Genomic DNA, 17,353 nt, shown 5'->3' with positions numbered 1-17,353 from the left:
ACTGGTATTTTTACATCAGCAAAATAACTCAGTTTTACAGATTGCAACAAAAATAAAAGCTGTTTCTCTTTATGCATTTTATTCTCTTAGAATAAAATAAGTACGTGCTGCTGTAATACAATTGCCTTTAATCACTAAACAAGCCTAACCTTGACTCAAGCAGTGAATGCCTGTAAACATAATAAATGAAAAAGCTAAGTATTTTTATAACATAAAATAGTATCATTTATAGCTTATCAATCATGTATTGTCCAGCAAAAATAAAAAGCCCAATGGAGAATTAAGTTACCTTCATAACCGCAAATGATGGACGCTATTTTTGTTAAGACTGTCAGAGTTCACTAACCACAATTACGACCACGTATAGTCCAAAGAGTGCAGTAGCCTCCTTATCATTAATTAATCGTTCTCCATTGAAGGAAGATCTGTGTTGTCTAACTGAACAATAATTCAAGTAGAGCGTCCCAGAAAAATAACCACTTGGGCTCCACTTTGGAGTCTCGCTGGCGGCTCTGAGCCGTGCCAATGGCCCCGACCTGCCCTGACTTTGTGTCCTCTCTCAGAGGCCTGTATTCTGCGCACAGCTTCATGACCAGTGGGCTGGAAACAGCCTTGGGTTGAATGTTTTGTTTGGGAGTTATTTTGCCAAGGCCTTTTAAACAGTAGTGTCCCAATGAAGTACTAGATATTATTTATGTAAGAATGAGCTTTTTTTTTTTAAACAACAATATCCTTTGAGAAATTTCTAACTACTTTGTAACTGCATGACTTAACCTGGTGATAAAAAGCAGTTATTAAAAGTCTACCTTTTCCAAAGCTTATGTTTCTCTTCTGTGCTTTTATGTTTGCTAAGGTCTCTTTTAGCAAATATTAAAACTGCAGTTGGGTTTCTAGGAGTTTTGCAACAACCACCTGTGTAACATTTCTTTTCACTATATGATGACCTGCCCAGATTTATTCATGAATTACTTGGTGTTTCATTCTCTTAAGCAGTATCAATGGCTGTTCTTGGAAGAGGTTCTAGTGCTCAAAGCTTACATACTGAATTCTTAGTGTCTCTTTTTAATGAAGTTTTCATTGATTAGGGTTTTGTTTTTAATAATTTAGCCACAGAATGTAACAGCTTAAGACAAACTACTAACTGGATTCTAGACCCGACTCTGCCAGTTCCTTAGCGGCCAGATCTGAAACTTTCAGTTGGACTCTGTCTGTTTTGTCTTGTTTCTGTCCAGAACAGCGCTGTGGTTCTGAGCACCAAGTCAGGCAGTGGATGAGCAAGCCCCCTGACACCATGGACCCAGGGAGCCCTTCCCTAGCTGGTCCGTTTACTTGCACTCTGGGTGGAGCACTAAGATGGGAGGGCGGGGTGATAGGCAAACAAGTCCCTGCGAATTTGAACAGTGCCGAACAGTGACGGGTGGGGCAGTCAATCAGGTCCCCTGCTAGGAGGAGGATAAGTAAATCTTCACTGTGGCCTGTGGCTTAGTTAGCACTAGGACTGATGTATAAGCAGTTTTTTGAATATTAGCTACACATTCGTGTGTGTTACTGAGACTAATGTTAGGAAACCGGTATTGTGCTTGCCGGCTGTATAAAAACGCAGAGCTGGTGTCAGCGTTGGCTTTTAAATATTGGAACTGGAAATTTTCTAGTCAATTTTTCAGCTTCACCGAAATTTTCCAGTTTGTTTACTTATGTATAATTTTTTTTTAACTTGCATATAATACTCTAAAGTTAAAGTGCTTCTGAAATAGCCATCGACAGCCTGGGTTATGCTTGAAGAATGCCGCCTCATGAACCCCTGCCCCAGAATGTGTTCAGTTAGCCTGGCGGGGAAATGAGACCCAAAAGCTTGGCCTGTGGGGGATGGTGGTGGTGGTGTTTTAAGCAGTGCTTCTGGCAACTCAATTACTAGGATTGGAGATTTACTTTCAAAAAAAAAATTAAAAAAAAAAACCCAGAACCTTAGCATCTTACCTCACAGGCTCTGGGTAAATTCATCAGTCCTTAAATGTCTCTGGTAGACTCGCTCAGCAGTGCTCTATATTAAAACAGCCAAATGAAGAAAACTACATCTGTGAACCTAGCGCAGAGACCTCTGCAAAAGAAATTTCTTTGGTTTTTCTTTTGCTTTGTAATATCAGTGTTCTGGTTTTTTGTTTTGTTTTTGTTTCCCCTCCCCCCAATAAATTTTATTGGCTTCTTTGTTTTTTAATCAAAACTTTCACGGCGGTTTAGGCAGTTTCTTAACCTCAGCACTATTGACCTTCAGGGCCAGGTGGTTCTTAGTTTTGGAGGTTGCCCTGGGCTTCGTAGGGTCTTTGGCAGCACTCCTGGCCTCTGCCCATTAGATGTCAGTGGCATCTCTCAGGACAATCAAAAATGTATTCACGTTGCCAAATGCCCCCTGAAGGGTGCCTGGTAAGAATTCCTGGTATAGAGGGGCGCCTGGGTGGCTCAGTTAGTTAAGCGTCCAGCTTCGACTCAGGTCATGATCTCACAGTTTGTGGGTTCAAGCCCCGCATCGGTCTCTGTGCTGACAGCTAGTTCAGAGCCTGGAGCCAGCTTCAGATTCTGTGTCTCTCTCTCTGACCCTCCCCTGTTCGTGCTGTCTCTCTCTGTCAAAAATAAATAAAAAACATTAAAAATTTTTAAAGAATCTCTGGTATAGAGAGCCAAGGAGTTCTACAAGCCGTACTGTACACAACAGCTTATCCCTCCCATCTATACCCCCACCTCACCATTTTCTACTCCCCACAGGCACCCACTTCCAGCAACTTTAAATGTTTCATTTTCATTGTATTTAAATCCTTGGTTCATTTTTTAATTGGGTTTTTTCCTTAATGTTTATCTTTGAGAAAGAGAGAGTGCGCAGAGGAGGGGCAGGAAGAGAGAGAGAGACACAGAATCCAAAATAGGCCTGACACGGGGTTCAAATCCACAAACTGTGAGATTTGACCTGAGCCGAAGTTGGACACTCAACCAACTGAGCCATCCAGGTGCCCCTAATTGGGTTATATATTTTTTTTTATTTAAAAAAATTTTTTAATGTTTTATTTTTGAGACAGAGCGTGAGTGGGGAGGGACAGAGAGAGAGAGGGAGACACAGAATCCGAAGCAGGCTCCAGGCTCTGAGCTCACAGCACAGAGCCCGACGCGGGGCTTGAACCCACGAGCGTGAGATCATGACCTGAGCAAAGTCAGAGGCTTAACCGACTGAGCCACCCGGGCGCCCCTGGGTTATATTTTTGTTGTTGATTTGTATGAGTTCTTTATATTTTATGGATATGTTATCCTTATCAGATATATGATTTGCAAACATTCTCTTTCATTCTGTTGGTGTGTCTTTTCAATTTTTTGATGGTATCCTTTAACAGAGAAGTTTTTTAGGTGTGAAGAGTTAGAGGCGGAGTGAACAGGAGAGGGCCAGAGAGAATCTCAAGTAGGCTCCATGCTTATCTTGGAGCCCGATGGGGGGCTTGATCCCAGGGTCCTGGGATCATAACCTGAGCTGAAATCAAGAGTCGGATGCTCAACTGACCGAGCGACCCAGGTGTTGCTGTTCGTGGGTTATTTTTATGGGAGTCCATTTTATTTTGTTGTTGTTGTTGCTCTGCTTTATGTTACAGCTAAGACACCATTGCCCAACCCAAGGTTACACAGATCTGATGAATAATAACAAATGTTTAAAGAATTAACCAAAATCCTTTTCAAACTCTTCTAAAGAAATAGAGCAGATGAGGAAGCACTTCTTAACACCTCCTAGAAGACCAGCATTATTCTGATGCCAAAGCCAGACAAAGACATCACAAGAAGAAGAAAACCACACCAATATCCCTTATGAATGCGAACGCAACACTACTCAGCAAAATACTAACAAACTGAATCCAACAGTTCATCACAGGCGTTACACATCATGACCAGGTAGGACTTCTCTCAGGAAAGCAAGGGTGGTGCGATGTAAGATTCGTCACTGCCATTAATAGAATAAAGGGAAAGAAAAAACACTAACGGTCTCAATAGATGTGGGAAAAGCATTTGACAGGATTCAAGACCTCGTAACAAACCACCCAGCTAGGAATAGAAGGAACTTCTAAACATGATACAGGCATTTACAAAAGCCCACAGCTCCCATCATACTTTGAAAATCAAAGTGACATCTACATGCAGTGGAATATTACCCATGAAAAGAAAGGGGTGCTGATAACAGACCACAACGTGTATGAACCATGAAAGCATGCCAAGGGAAAGAAGCCAGACACAGAAGGTCACATATTGTATGAGTCCTGTTACATGCTATATCTAGAATAGAAATCTATAGATACAGAAAGCAGATTTGTGATTGTCAGGGCTGGGGGCACAGGAGTGGTGAAGAGTCATTACTTAATGGGTATAGAATATTTTTCTGAGGTGATAACAAAGTTTTAAAATTAGGAGTGATGGGGCACCTGGGTGGCTCCATCTGGTTAAGCCTCCATCTCTTCGATTTCAGCTCAGGTCATGATATTGCAGTTGTGGGATTGAGCCCCACATTGGGCTCAGCACAGAGCCTGCTTGGGATTCTCTCTCTCCCTCTTTCTCTGCCCCTCCTCCACTTGTGTGCACACTCTCTCTTTCCATCTCCCTCTCCCACTCCCTCCCTTCCCCACTCCCTCCCTCCCTCTCTCTCTCAAAATAAACTTTAAAAAAAAGACCTAAGAGTGATGGTTGTACAACATTGTGAATTCGCTAAATGCCACTGGACTATATACACTTTAAGACAGTTAATTGTGTATTACATAAAATTCACCTAAATTAAAAATAAATGAAGGACTATAAAAAAGCCCCTTAGAGTTGAATCTCAGGAAGCATCCAGAGAGTCTAGCTGCAAGTTGGCCAAAGTTGCTAAGGACACCTGTTCACAGCAAGTCTCCTGCGGAGTGGAGTGGCAGCGGGTCCTGCTCTAAGCACACCCTCCCCTCCGCTGGGAAGCCTGTAGTTCCAAGTGCTGGCACAGACCGCTGTGCTCCGGGAGCTGCAGGAACGGGGGGCTACTGGGGCCTTTTGAAGCTGGTGGGACAGGTGGAGGCCTGGGTCCACCAGTTCTCTCCTGCTGACAGCAGGGTCGGCAGCACAGAGCACGGTCCTGAGTTCAGGAGACTGCCCGCGTGAGGTGGAAAGGCTGTGGTTGCTGGATATTAGGACTCCTGGTTGGCATCTCTCAGCACTTTGAATAGGTTAGCCTATTGCTTCCGGCTTCTGGTTTTTTGATGAGTCAGCTGTTAATCTCATTGAACCTCCCTTTTATGTGATGACTTATTTTTCTGTTTCAAGAGTCTCTTTGTCTCTGGATTTGGACAGTTGGATTAAGATATGCCTAGGTGTGCATCTATTTGAGTCTTCCTACTCTGAGTTCATTGAGCTTGGAAGTCTAGGTTAGTTAACTTGTCATCAAATTTGTTTCCAACTATTATCTCATCAAATACTCTTCCTGCTTTCTGTCCTCTCTCTCTGGTGCTTCCATTGTGCATAAGGGAGCACTCTTGACCGTGATCCACATCTCTAAGTCTCTTTATTTTTTTTTTTGTTGTTGTTGTTCATTTGTTTAGCTTTCTGTTTCTCAGGTTGGATCATCTCATTTAATGTATCTTCAAGTTCACGGATTCTATCCTATGCCTACTCACATCTGCTGTTAGGCCCTCATGTGAATGTTTTCTTTCAGTTGTACTTTCAAGTCTAGAATCTCTATTTCATTATTTTCGATAATTCCTGTCCCTTTATTTGTATTCTCTATTTGGTATAAATTGTATACTTTAATTCTGTAAATGTGGTTTCCTTTAACTCTTTGAACTTATTTAGAATAATTGATTTAAAGTCTTTGGCAATGGGGCACCTGGTTGGCTCAGTTGGGTAAGTGTCTGACCCTTGATTGCAGCTCAGATCATGATATCACAGTTCATGGGTTTGAGCACCCTATTGGGCTCTGCACTGACCTTGCAGAGCCTGCTTGGGATTCTCTGTCTCTCCCTCTCTCTCTGCCCCTCCTCTGGTCTCATTCTCTCAAAATAAATAAATAAACTTTTTAAATTATATAAGTAAATAAACTTAAAAAAAATAAAGCCTTTGGTAAGTCCAATATTTGGGCTTACTCAGGCACAAGTTTCCATTTTTCCCCCTTTAAATGGGTCATAATGTCTTTAATTGCATATCTTTTTTTTTTCCTGAAAACTAGACGTGTTAAGTACAGTGTGGCAACACTGTAGTCAGGTTCCCCCCAACCCCCTTCCCCGCAGATTGCTTGTTGCTTTTTATTGTTGACCATTCTTGTAGTGACTTTTCTGAACTAATTCTGTAGTCTGTTTCCTTTGTTGTGTTTCCCATTGAATTCTACTCAGCTTACTGGTAAGCTAATGATTGAACACAGATTTCTTTAAGTACCTAGAACCAATAGGTCTACCATCTTTGCCAAGGAACTTCGCGGGGTTTGGGCCTCGCCTCCAGCACTCAGCTGGGCAGTTTATAAATCTCTGCCTTGGTTTCACTACCTGCTTGCACAGAGCCTCAAGAGGTGGGAGCTTCAAGCCCTCTCCAGTCTTTACTGAGTGCGTGCACAGCCCTACATGTGTGCATGGGCTTCTAGAGTCCCAGGAATATATTGGAATTTTCAAAGTCCCTATGGACATTTCTTTCCCCAATTTTTCCTTTTAAGCTCTTTGGTTAGCCTGTTGTTTGCCCAAACTGTTATGTACCGCCTCGCAGCCACCAACTTAAAAAATTGCCTCTGTTTTACTGTTTTACGACAAACAGCCTGAGGGAAAAGAAAAGGCTGTTTACATTGAGTGAGCTCCTACTCTGGACAAATAAAGGCAGCCTTGCAATGGGGGTCTTCCTAGGAACCACCAGTCAAGTGAAAAAATCACAGTTCTCTGGGAATGAGGCTTTGAAGGAACTCCAAGTCTGTTCAGCGCTTTCCAGTAACTGCCAGGCTGTCAGTTTTCAAGGCTCCGATGGAGCTGGAAAAGGTGAGGGCGGGGCAAGGGTGGCACAAAATAGGATAAGCTAAACACATCACAGAGCTTGCCATTTGTAACAAGATTTTGTTTATTTAATGTGTTTTTACATTAATGACCCCCAGATTGCTATAATTCTTCGGTTAAGAATTCTGAAAAAGTTGATTCTGGCTACATTTTTACCTGTTTTCTCATTACTTTTATGGAGGAGGGAATCTCTGGAGGTCCTCGCTCCACCAGTGTCTCGGACATCACTGTCCATTGCTTTTTATAGCACGTTTAGAGTTCGTCGGAGGCTGATGTCATGCCTCTCCTTGCACAACACACAGAGTTAAGGGAAAGTGAAAGATGGAAGGACTTCTAGAACAGCACACTGCAAGGTGAAGTTAGGGAACACGAGCAGTGCTTCTAACCCGCCACAGTATGTGGTCCTACTTCATGGGACTAGTTCACATACAACTTGCCTTTCAAGTTCAACAACCAGAGCCGGTCTCTGCCCTGTTCAACAAGAACTATCTGCTGATCCCACTCCAGGTCCAGTCAGTGTCACGTTGTTATGACAGTTTCTGAATGCTCTGTTTTTTCACTTGTCACCACGTGGTAATAACAGGGTTTGCAAACCAGTAAACTTTGAGTCCCATGTAACCCGCAAACGATCTTGAGTAAGCGAGGATGAGCCCTCCTCGGCAGCATTTACAAGTCTATCTCTGTTGGTTTTTCTCTTAAATTCAAGCATCACGGAACTGTGTAATGTAGAAAATACAGATTCCTCATATTCCCAAGGACAGAGATGAGCTGTGTTAATATGTTTGCTATCTATATGCTGCCAGTGTTTTTCCCATTCCTACACGAGTATGTGTTTGCTTTACAAAAACGAACTCTTTCTACACACGTATTTTACAACTTACAACGTATTTGGACGTGTTCCCATACGGTATATGTACATTTTCCTCATTCTTGACCATCATCGGATACTCCGTTTTGTATATTCATGCAGTAATTGTTAACCAGGCCCTATCAGGGGCCATGTAGGCCGAGTACCATTTTCCAAGCTAAGGCATTACAGTGAAGCATTATGCATCACACCTAATAAGCAGGGCAGAACATTCCACCAAGTGATTTTTTTTTTAATTTAATGTTTATTTTGGAGAGAGACAGTATAAGTTGGGGAGGGGCAGAGAGAGAGGGAGACACAGAATCCGAAGCAGGCTTCAGGCTCCGAGCTGTCAGCATGGGGCCCGAATTCACAGACTGCGAGATCATGACCTGAGCTGAAGTTGGATGCTTAACCAACTGAGCCACCCAGGTGCCCCAGCCATCCAGGTGATTTCTGACTGACGTGCTAGGCTGTTTCCAACTCTTGCTGCTACATACAGGTTGCAGTGAACCTGTGTGTTTACCCTCTCAGCATCTGTATGCACCTGTGCACCGCTAAAGACTAAGGTCTGGTAAGGGGAACTGCTTTCCAAAGACGTGCAAGCCCACCCTGCCACCCACCGTGCTTTCATTGTTTGGAGCGTGGGTTTAGACTGGGGGAATTAAAAAGTCTTCAGGAACCAAACCAAGATATAAAATTCAACCTAACTGAACAGTGGCAGGACATTGGATTCTCCTGGGCTGTTCAGAGGCTTATAAAGCCAGTTCTCAAAGAAAGCCAGAAATGTGGCAAGTGATATACTCCTTAAAACATGTTTTCTTCTCATTTCTGCTAAGAACCAGTAACTTCCAGCAAGACAAATAAGCAGTGCCTTTTTTTTACAAACCATTTCCTTTTTTAAATCCCAAATATGAAGCTAAATGCTCCTTGCACACACGTTTAACCTTTATGATGCTGACCACTCACGGTGGGAAGAAGGCCAGGTCAGCGTCCTTGGTCCCGGCCACCAATCAGGCCTGACAAGTCTCCAGGGAAAGATCCAAAGAGTGGCTTCACCAGCCAATAAACACAGGGCTCAGTTACTACTTGACCTGATTCTGCGACTGTGTGTCCAGCAGAAATACATCTCCACAATCTCTTTCAGAACGTGAAGCATCTCAAAATGTCTGAGCCTGTCCAGCTGAACTCTCCACTCTCCGTCAGGTTAGTCTGTTGTCTTCCCTGAATCCTGTAAGAACATTGCAAGGAAAACTCAAAGAACATGTGAGCTGAATTCTGTTCCTCCCTTGTGATGTCCTGGAAATGCTGAGGTGTCTGGAAGCTATATATAATGTCTCGGGAAATGAACATTTAAGAAACAGTAGCACAGACCCTAACAATTCAAGAGCTCCCTGCTGATGTGGGAAATCCCAGTGTGAGAGCAGCACAGCTGAGCAATCATGGGGACCTACCGCCCCCCCCCCCAAAGGTGCATTTGCTGGCCCCCTGCCCCTGCAGACACTCGGGACATACGCAGTGTTGCCATCCAAACAGGAATAAACCCAGGGCTCAGTGTACACATTTCACAGCTTTTTATTGAGATTCAGGAAGAATGCCCTGGAGGCAAGCGTGATCACTGTCCCAGCTTGCCCAGGCCTTCCGCCGCGTGGGTGACAGCACTTGTGACTGTGTTGGTCACTGTCTCAGTGACTTCCTTCACTGCTTTGTCCCCTGCCTCATGGGCCTTCTTTAAGGCATCGGCAATGGCTGTCAGGAAGAAAGAGGAATAACGTCCGGTGAGCAAAGTAAACATTTCCAGCTCTCAGGGCCAGTGTCAGCTGGAGTGGCCTGTTGGGACATGGCGATCTTACTGGACTGCTATATTGGTCCATCATTTCTATTTACAAATGTTTTTCCTCCCTTTGTGGTTTTTCTTTTGGCTTGGCCTATCGCATTTTTTTAATGGAAAATTTGGAAGTTTTATATTGTAGATCTAATATTTCCTTTCTGGCTATCGAGTTTTCTGTCATAGTTAAAAAGATGCTCCCCTCTCCCAGATTATCTCAAATCCACCACCTTGCCTTCTAACAATTTAACAATTTCACATATATAATACTTGAGCCCTGGACCCATCTGGAATCTATCATGTTGTAAGGAATGAGGTACTTTTAGTTACACTGCAGCACATATACATAAACAGTTTTGCAAATTTATATTTAAATACATAGACAATTCCCTGTCTGAAGTGTTTCGTCGGAAGGTGCTGCCAGTCTTTTGTGACCCCATCTCCTTGACATCCCACAGAAAGGACTGTCCAGATGGATCTTGCTTTAGCAAAGTGTGGTCTGTGGCCACAGTTGAGCGCAAATAATTGTGTACCAACTGAAAGGATGCAATACCAAGGTCAGGGTCTGACCCGGTTAGGCAGAGAAGAACAGGTTGCTCCCAGCATCTAAATTCCCTCCTTCCTCAGCCGTACCTTTCTCTCCAGCCTCCTTGGCGTGGTCCACCACCTCCTTCACCACCTCCTCGACGGCATGAACTAAAAAGATGAGAATCCCAGTGAGTGCAGTGCAAGCCAGCTTCTCAAGGTGGAGTCCAGGATGTCCTGGATGCCACCCCGGGTGGGACGAGGCGGCTCACGAGAAGGCCCCCCAGTTGGCTTAATTCAGAGACTCCAGTGGGCCCAGCTGCCAGGAGACAAGCCAAGGCAGTCAGACAAGAGCACAGGGCCCTCCCTGCCCCGTGGCCTGGCAAGGCCTGGAATGCAGACAAGCAGGCCCTCATGCCAGCAGGAGACCTGAGACCAAGGCGGGGCCTGTCTCCCAGGTCACTGCACCTCTCAGGTGAGCTCCACTGGGGATGCCAGATCCCAAAGTCTCCTCCCCCAGAGCAATCCCTCCAAAAGGAGGAAGTCTCCAACCACCTCAAAGTTGGCTCAAGTTTGCGCAGCAGTTGCTAGAACTGGAAGATTTGGGGGTCAGAAGAACTAGTTCTGATTCTACCTCTGCTCTGCACAGCTTGGTTCCCTCATCTGTGGAGTGGGGACAATACAGAACTCGGGCCAGTGAGAGATTCAAGACAGTGGTCTGCCCCAGCTGCAGAACTAACATACGAAATACAGGCGTGTTTGCGGCCACGTAGAATGAGAACAGCCAACTCAGACACCAGCTGGTTTTCACGAAATGTCCGGCAGGACCAGCCTCCCGCACAGCGTTGCTGGTGTCTGTGTACCAGAAAGGGTTTTTGGGGCACCTGGCTGGCTCAGTCGGAAGAGCATGTGACTCTTGATCTTGGGGTCATGAGTTCAAGTCCCATGGGTGTAGAGATTACTTAAAAATAAAGTCTTTAGGGGTGCCTAGGTGGCCCAGTCAGTCAAGCATTCAACTCTTGATTTCGGGTCAGGTTCATGACTCCAAGCCCCATGTCGGGCTTTGTGCTGACAGTGCAGAGCCTGCTTGGGATTCTTTCTCTCCCTCTCTTTCTCTGACCCTCCCCTGCATACTCTCTTTTTCTCAAATAAACATTTAAATTTATAAATAAATAGATAGATAAATAGATAAAATATTTTAAAAAGGGTTTCTGGGGACTTTGAAGAAATTGAAAATGTCCTTTGTACAAACCCATGGGGCTGACTTTGAACAGCATCAGACTTGGTGGTTTCTTAGTGAAGAGACCTTGGAAGCTTTAAAGTGATGCTAAAAGTAACAACCCATTTTCTTTTTTCTGTATAGGATATTCAAAACAGGCTGCTTTGATACAGAAGGGCTCCTGGGTTTCCAGAGGGGAGGATTCTAGCCACCTGAGGCTCGCCCAGCACCCGGGCTCCCCTTTGTCCCCAGGGACCTCCTCTGAGCTGTGTCCCTCCTGCCTCACAGACCCCAGAAATGGGTCCGACCAAGGGAAGCCTCTCTGGGGCAGTAGATCGACCCCTCCTGACTCCACCCAAGCTGCCCTCCTCGGCTTCCTTTCTGTCTTTTGGGGCTGATGGGCCAGGGTTCCTCAAGAGACCAAAGCCTGACCCCAATCTGCTGGGATCAGCTTCCAACAGGCCCCATGGAGTCTGTCCCCACCCCCCAGCCTAAGGAGAAGGGCCCAGGTGGAAAGGAGCCTCAGGGCCTTACCAGCTTCCTCAGTGGCCTTCTCGGTGCGGTGGGCCAGGCCCTCGGCAGCAAGCTTCCCCAGGCCTCCCAGCATCGTGCTGTGACAGGTGACAACCAAGCAGGATGCTGCCACCTGGACTGGCGTGCTTTTATAGATGCTCTGCTGCCAGCCTGGGCTCTGAGGCAGGAGCCCCCGCCCCAGCCAAGTAGATCAGGTGGTGAGTCAGCGCGGGCGGCGGCAGGAAGATGAGGCTGGGTGGGGCTGCCCCCGTGCTGGGACTGCAGCCCTGCCTCTCTGGCAGTTTGAGACCCTGACACCCAGACTCTGGGCCCCTTGAGGGGCAGGAACAGGAGCAGGGCTGGGACTGGACTGAGAAATCAGTTCTGGGACGTGTCTTTCCCGCAAAGCAGGAGGCCTGAGTGCCCTGGGGGATGACAGGAATTGGGGGACAGCCACCCTGCCAGCCCCCTGGACTTCGAGCTCCCTGTAGCCTTCCAGACAAGGCCTAGGAAGTCCAGCCTGCTATCCAGGATGCCCTAGCCCAGGGCCTGGGGCTCTGTGGGCCTAGGGACCTGGATGGTCCCTCAGGCCAGGAACATGAGTGGAGTGGATGCTACTGACCTCCCCATTCCCAAGGACCTCAGCTCTGCAGTGTCTCTGCAGCTTTCATTGGCAATTTGAGGGGCCGGAGGGGAAGCCTCCTGGTGGTACCTTGCCCAAGGCTGAGAAGGAGGTAGTGTTAACCAGAACCCCAGTCATCCCTGGCTTGCAGGCAGCAGCTTCTGACTCACAGAAGCGCCTGAGCCCCTGTACAGCCCCACTCACGGGCCGGCAGCGCAGGAGAGGGCCCAGCACCCCTGCCCCTTGGGACCTGGCTTCTCCAAGAGGCCCTGGGAGGCCAGCAGTGTGCCCCAGGAGGTCCTAGAGGAATAGATGGAAGACCTGCCAACACTAAGGGAGGTACTCCCGGCCTGGCCAGAATTCCCAGAAAGCCACTCTACCGGCCCTTGACGCATCACATGCTTAAGGGGCCAGCCTGCTCCCTAGTTATTCAGGATGAAGAGTGATGCCTCAAGCCACGTGCCACATGCTGCTCCCCTTAGTCACCAGCCCAAACTTGAGCCTCAGTTTCCTCATCTATAAAATGGGGACAGCCATGCCTTCCTGGCCATGTCACTGATAATCAGTGGGATGCAAGCCGTCAGTAAACTTCTGTTCCCTTGCCTTGTCACTGATTGTGCTAGGGAGGGGGTATTCAGGAGTGAGCCCTGATGACAAGTAGTGGGGACAGAGGACCAGGGACTATGACCCCAGTGGCCCAGAGTCACGGAAGAAGGCCTCCCAAGTCCCTGTTCATGCCATCCAGGCCAGGGACAGGAGTCTGAAGCTGCCTCCCCCCATGCCTGTTCCCTCAGCCTGTAGAGATGCCCAGGAGGGTGTGGTGAACCCTGATTAGTGTTTACCAACTCCAGGCCCTCACTGCCTGGGTCCTGGGGCACTGAGGCCCTCCCACATTCCTGATTGGTGTTAGGAGGCCCCAAGCTGTGGCCGGCCCCCATGGCAGGGTGGGGGTGGGCAGTGGGTGCTGTGGCAGCAGAAACTCTGGGTCACAGGGCCATGGCACCACACACGCCATTCTCCACTGGCAGGAGCAGTCGGGCATTAAACTGTCTTTGAGAGAAAGAGCACAGTAATGCTACTCTTGCAACCATTACAGACGGTGGTGTGTGACCCTGTGGACTCAGAAGGAGCTGTGAAATGAGGGGCTCTGGAGCTTAAGCAGGTCCAGAAGACTCCATTCTCCCCTCTGCATAGGCAAATTCCAGAGTCTTCTGCTCAAGGCAGTGCTGCCAAAGGCAGGGGGGGTGGGGGCGGACTTCCGGGACACAGTTGGTGTGGGTTGGGCTGAGAGACCCACAGGGATTTCCCTGGACCCAGCAAAGCTCTTTCCCTGTTTCCTCTGAGGTGGTGTGTGTCCCCCAGCCCCACAGGGTCCCTCGCCATGCTTGTTCTCCTGACAGGATGGTGGTGTCACCCAGCGTTTCTGGGACAACTTCCAGACCCCTCTGCACCAGTCCTCATCCTGCGACACTCTTCTCCCTCTCCTGTGGAGCTCACTAGCCCCTCAATAGTCCCTTGCAAGGGCTCAGCCCCTCGGCAGGACTCTGCTCCCAAGGCTAGTCCAGAGCCCCGCCTGGTACAGCCTCTGGATATGCTTTTCCACTGCTGTGACCCTTACCACATCACCCTCCCTGCCCGTGAGCCCCTGCTCCTTTGTAATGCACCGCCCTGGGAGGAGCACCCTGGCTCCAGTGACAATGCATTGTGGCCCCAGATCTCCGGGCAAGGCTGGGTCCAAAGATCCCAAATGCCCAGAAGGGGGAAAGCAAGGGGCCTGGAGAGGCCAAGCTGCCCAGGACCAGACTGGTGCCCCTGACCTTGGTGTTGTGGCCCAGGACCATCCCCCGTGGCCTTCCAGCTCCAGGTGTGACCAGCTTCCTGTTCTCTCAGCCCAGCCTGTGGATCCCCAAGGGTGGTCTCCTTTCCAACCAAAAAAACACCCCGAGACAGCCCAAGACCCTCCTAACCAGGGATGGATCCAGACGCGAGGGGCTGGGCTCCAGTGACTCCGTCAGGGCACATATCCGCCTGGATGAGGTTGAAGATGACTCAGGGGGAACCATCCCTTCTTCGAAGAGGCCTGGTTCACACTGGGCCCCAGTAGAGCAGCCCTTGAACACAGGCACCTGTCCTGAGTTAGAAGGTCAAGTCCAGCCCCTGAGGCAGGATAGTCAGGCCTTCAGAGGAGCCAACTAATCCTCCAAGTGGAATCTGCTCAACAGTCCAGTTTGGCAAAGGATCAAGCGGCTGCATCATCAGGTCACACAGAGCCAACGTTTCAAATAACAATTTGCCAACTTGGCAATTACAGTTCTGAAAAATAAAAATTGTTTTAGTATTCAAATACTCAGGGCTGTCTTACATTTAAAGCATGACGACTTCTAGCGTGATCTGAACTCCGGATGTCAGGTATGTCCAGTGTAACAGCTGCCCATCCTCCCTCTGCTTTCTCCTCCTTCTGCTTCAGGGACTTGAGCTCATGTATCTGGCACACACCGACCCCTCCCAGCCACGGGGAACCAAATCCAGACTCCTGAAGACGTCGTGTGGCCCCTCAGCATGTCAACGTCACACATCCATGGGTGCCAGCATTCTGTTGGAAATCAGAGGGCACATCAAAGGGGTACCTAAGGGACTGTTCACAAAGCTGTGGGCAGACTTAAGAGAACCAGTAAAGGATGGCAAGGTGCCCAGAGACAGTCATAGTGACAGCTGTTACCGCCCTGGGCCTGGAGGGATAAGGGTAAGGAGTAAGGCCTGTATGGACACCGAGGAGAGCTGTGGCTTTAGAAGGTCATCCGACGGAAGTAGCAGCAGCAGAGGAACACGGCCACTGCCAAACCACGTCAAGCAAGGAGGGTGCACAGGGAACAAACACCTCTCTTCTCCCTCTGTGACCTGGCCATGTGTCCCCCATCGGCTGAACCGAACTCGGGCCAAGGGCGAGGGAGCCCTGGTGATGCAGTTCAGGAGGGCAGGTTCCCAGGGCAAGGGCAGGGAGGAGCAGGCGGAGAGTGAATTCTCTATAAACAGAATAGCATCTCAGCCTGCCTGACTGCCGGGTCTGGAGGTAACAGGGCAGCAGCTTAATTGTAAATAGTCCCAATTCTCCTTCTTGAAACCAAATGGAGGAGGAGGGGGGTGGGAGAAGGAGGAAAGCAGCCCACCACCAACACACACCCATCTGATTTCTCATCTGAGAAACTAGGAGACTGGGAAACCATGCAAATCCAGGAGCAGGTGGGAGCAGGAAGGCAAGTGCAGAAGAGCATGGGATGGGGAGGGACCCAGAGGTGGGGGGTCTCAGGTGTTAAATGAGAACTCTTTGAGACAGAACTAAGACCTGAGGAGGTGAAGGAAGAAGCAGGAAATGCCCAAGGAACTCCAGAGGAGCCAGATGGAAGAGCACCACCTTCTAGGAGAGAAGAGAGACTTTGAAGAAAGAAGGGCTAAACCCTGTGGAGGCTGCAACTGGGAAAAGAGGAGGCTGCCTGTAGAATCTTCTTGAAGTCAGTTTGGTTCTAAGAGGCAGAGGGGTCACGGCTACACAGCTGAGTCCAACACTTACATGAATAAAGGGCAGACTCCTAAGGAGCCTGGGTGAATCCCTTGGCCCCACCCGACCCCCAAGACCCCCACTGGGAAATGCCACTTCAGATCTGAACTTCGTGGATTCCTTTTTTTTTTTTAAGTAGTTTATTGTCAAATTAGTCTCCCGAACTTCGAACTTCGTGGATTCCTGACAGCCTCCAATGTCACGAATACAAGGGCTTTAATAGGGTAGTTTCTCTTCCAACTCAGAGTTAATTGAGTTGCAAAAGTAATATTGTTTTCCTGTGTTCTTCACATCTCACATAACCACAACACAGTGATCAGAAGCAGAGAATTAACATTAGCATATTTAGCTAAATTTAGTCAATTTTAACTAAATAAATTAAAATTATTTAAATAATAATAATAAAGTTTTTATTTTAACTTTTTAACATTTTTAAAATAGAAAATGCCTGGGCGACTCAGTCGGTTGAGCATCTGACTTTGGCTCAGGTCATGATCTCGTGGTTCATGAGTTCGAGTCCCTCCCTCGGACTCTGCTGACAGCTCAGAGCCTGGAACCTGCTTCAGATTCTGTGTCTCCCTTTCTCTCTGCCCCTCCCTCTTCCTCCCTCCTTCTCTCTCTCTAAAATAAGCATTAAAATTTTTTTAAATGTTAAATGCCAAACACAAAAATAGAATCCTTTTTCATTCATTGTGTCCAATGAATCTTAATGGACACATTGCAATAACCTAAGGGGCCAAGGTATAATAATTATGAGCTCAGACCCCATAAGTATTCCTAGTCCATCTGTAAATTATTTTATTCTTGAGGAACTTCTATTTTTTTGTAATGTTTGTTTATTTTGAGAGAGATAGGTAGAGTAGGAGCAGAGGAGGGGCAGAGAGAGAGGGAGACACAGAATCCGAAGCAGGTTCCAGGTTCTGAGCTGTCAGTACACAGCCCGACGCAGGGCTTAAACTCATGGACCGTGAAATCATGACTTGAACCAAAGTCAGACACTTAACCAACTGAGCCACCCAGATGCCATGAGGAAACTTCTAGAAGACTAACTCCAGCCAACTAACAGATAGCAAAAAATATTTTAGCAACAGGAATGGCAGAGAGCTTGTAGTATTTTCAGTTGCAGATCTAAGACAAAACAAAGGTGTGGCTCAGGGCAGAGGAATGTAAATGCTTTCAAAAAGTAGAAACTAGAAATGAGACAAATAACCAAAAGAGAGGGTTGAA

The 17,353-nt window shown here is 47.5% G+C and overlaps 1 protein-coding gene across 1 annotated transcript; it reads right to left on the bottom strand.

Moving 5' to 3' along the window:
* Positions 1–9,420: 9,420 nt before the first annotated feature.
* On the bottom strand, positions 9,421–13,305 carry FAM25A (family with sequence similarity 25 member A). Its single transcript, XM_029932068.1, has 3 exons — positions 11,970–13,305; positions 10,325–10,387; positions 9,421–9,612 (listed from the first exon to the last, which is right to left on the bottom strand). Exons 1-3 carry the CDS (start codon positions 12,040–12,042, stop codon positions 9,479–9,481), a joined length of 270 nt encoding a protein of 89 aa, XP_029787928.1. The 5' UTR covers positions 12,043–13,305; the 3' UTR covers positions 9,421–9,478.
* Between the last annotated feature and the right edge of the window lie 4,048 nt (positions 13,306–17,353).

The sequence above is a fragment of the Suricata suricatta genome, chromosome 2 (assembly GCF_006229205.1).
Source record: "Suricata suricatta isolate VVHF042 chromosome 2, meerkat_22Aug2017_6uvM2_HiC, whole genome shotgun sequence".
NCBI lineage: Eukaryota > Metazoa > Chordata > Mammalia > Carnivora > Herpestidae > Suricata > Suricata suricatta.
This window is presented reverse-complemented; position numbering and strand designations above follow the sequence as displayed.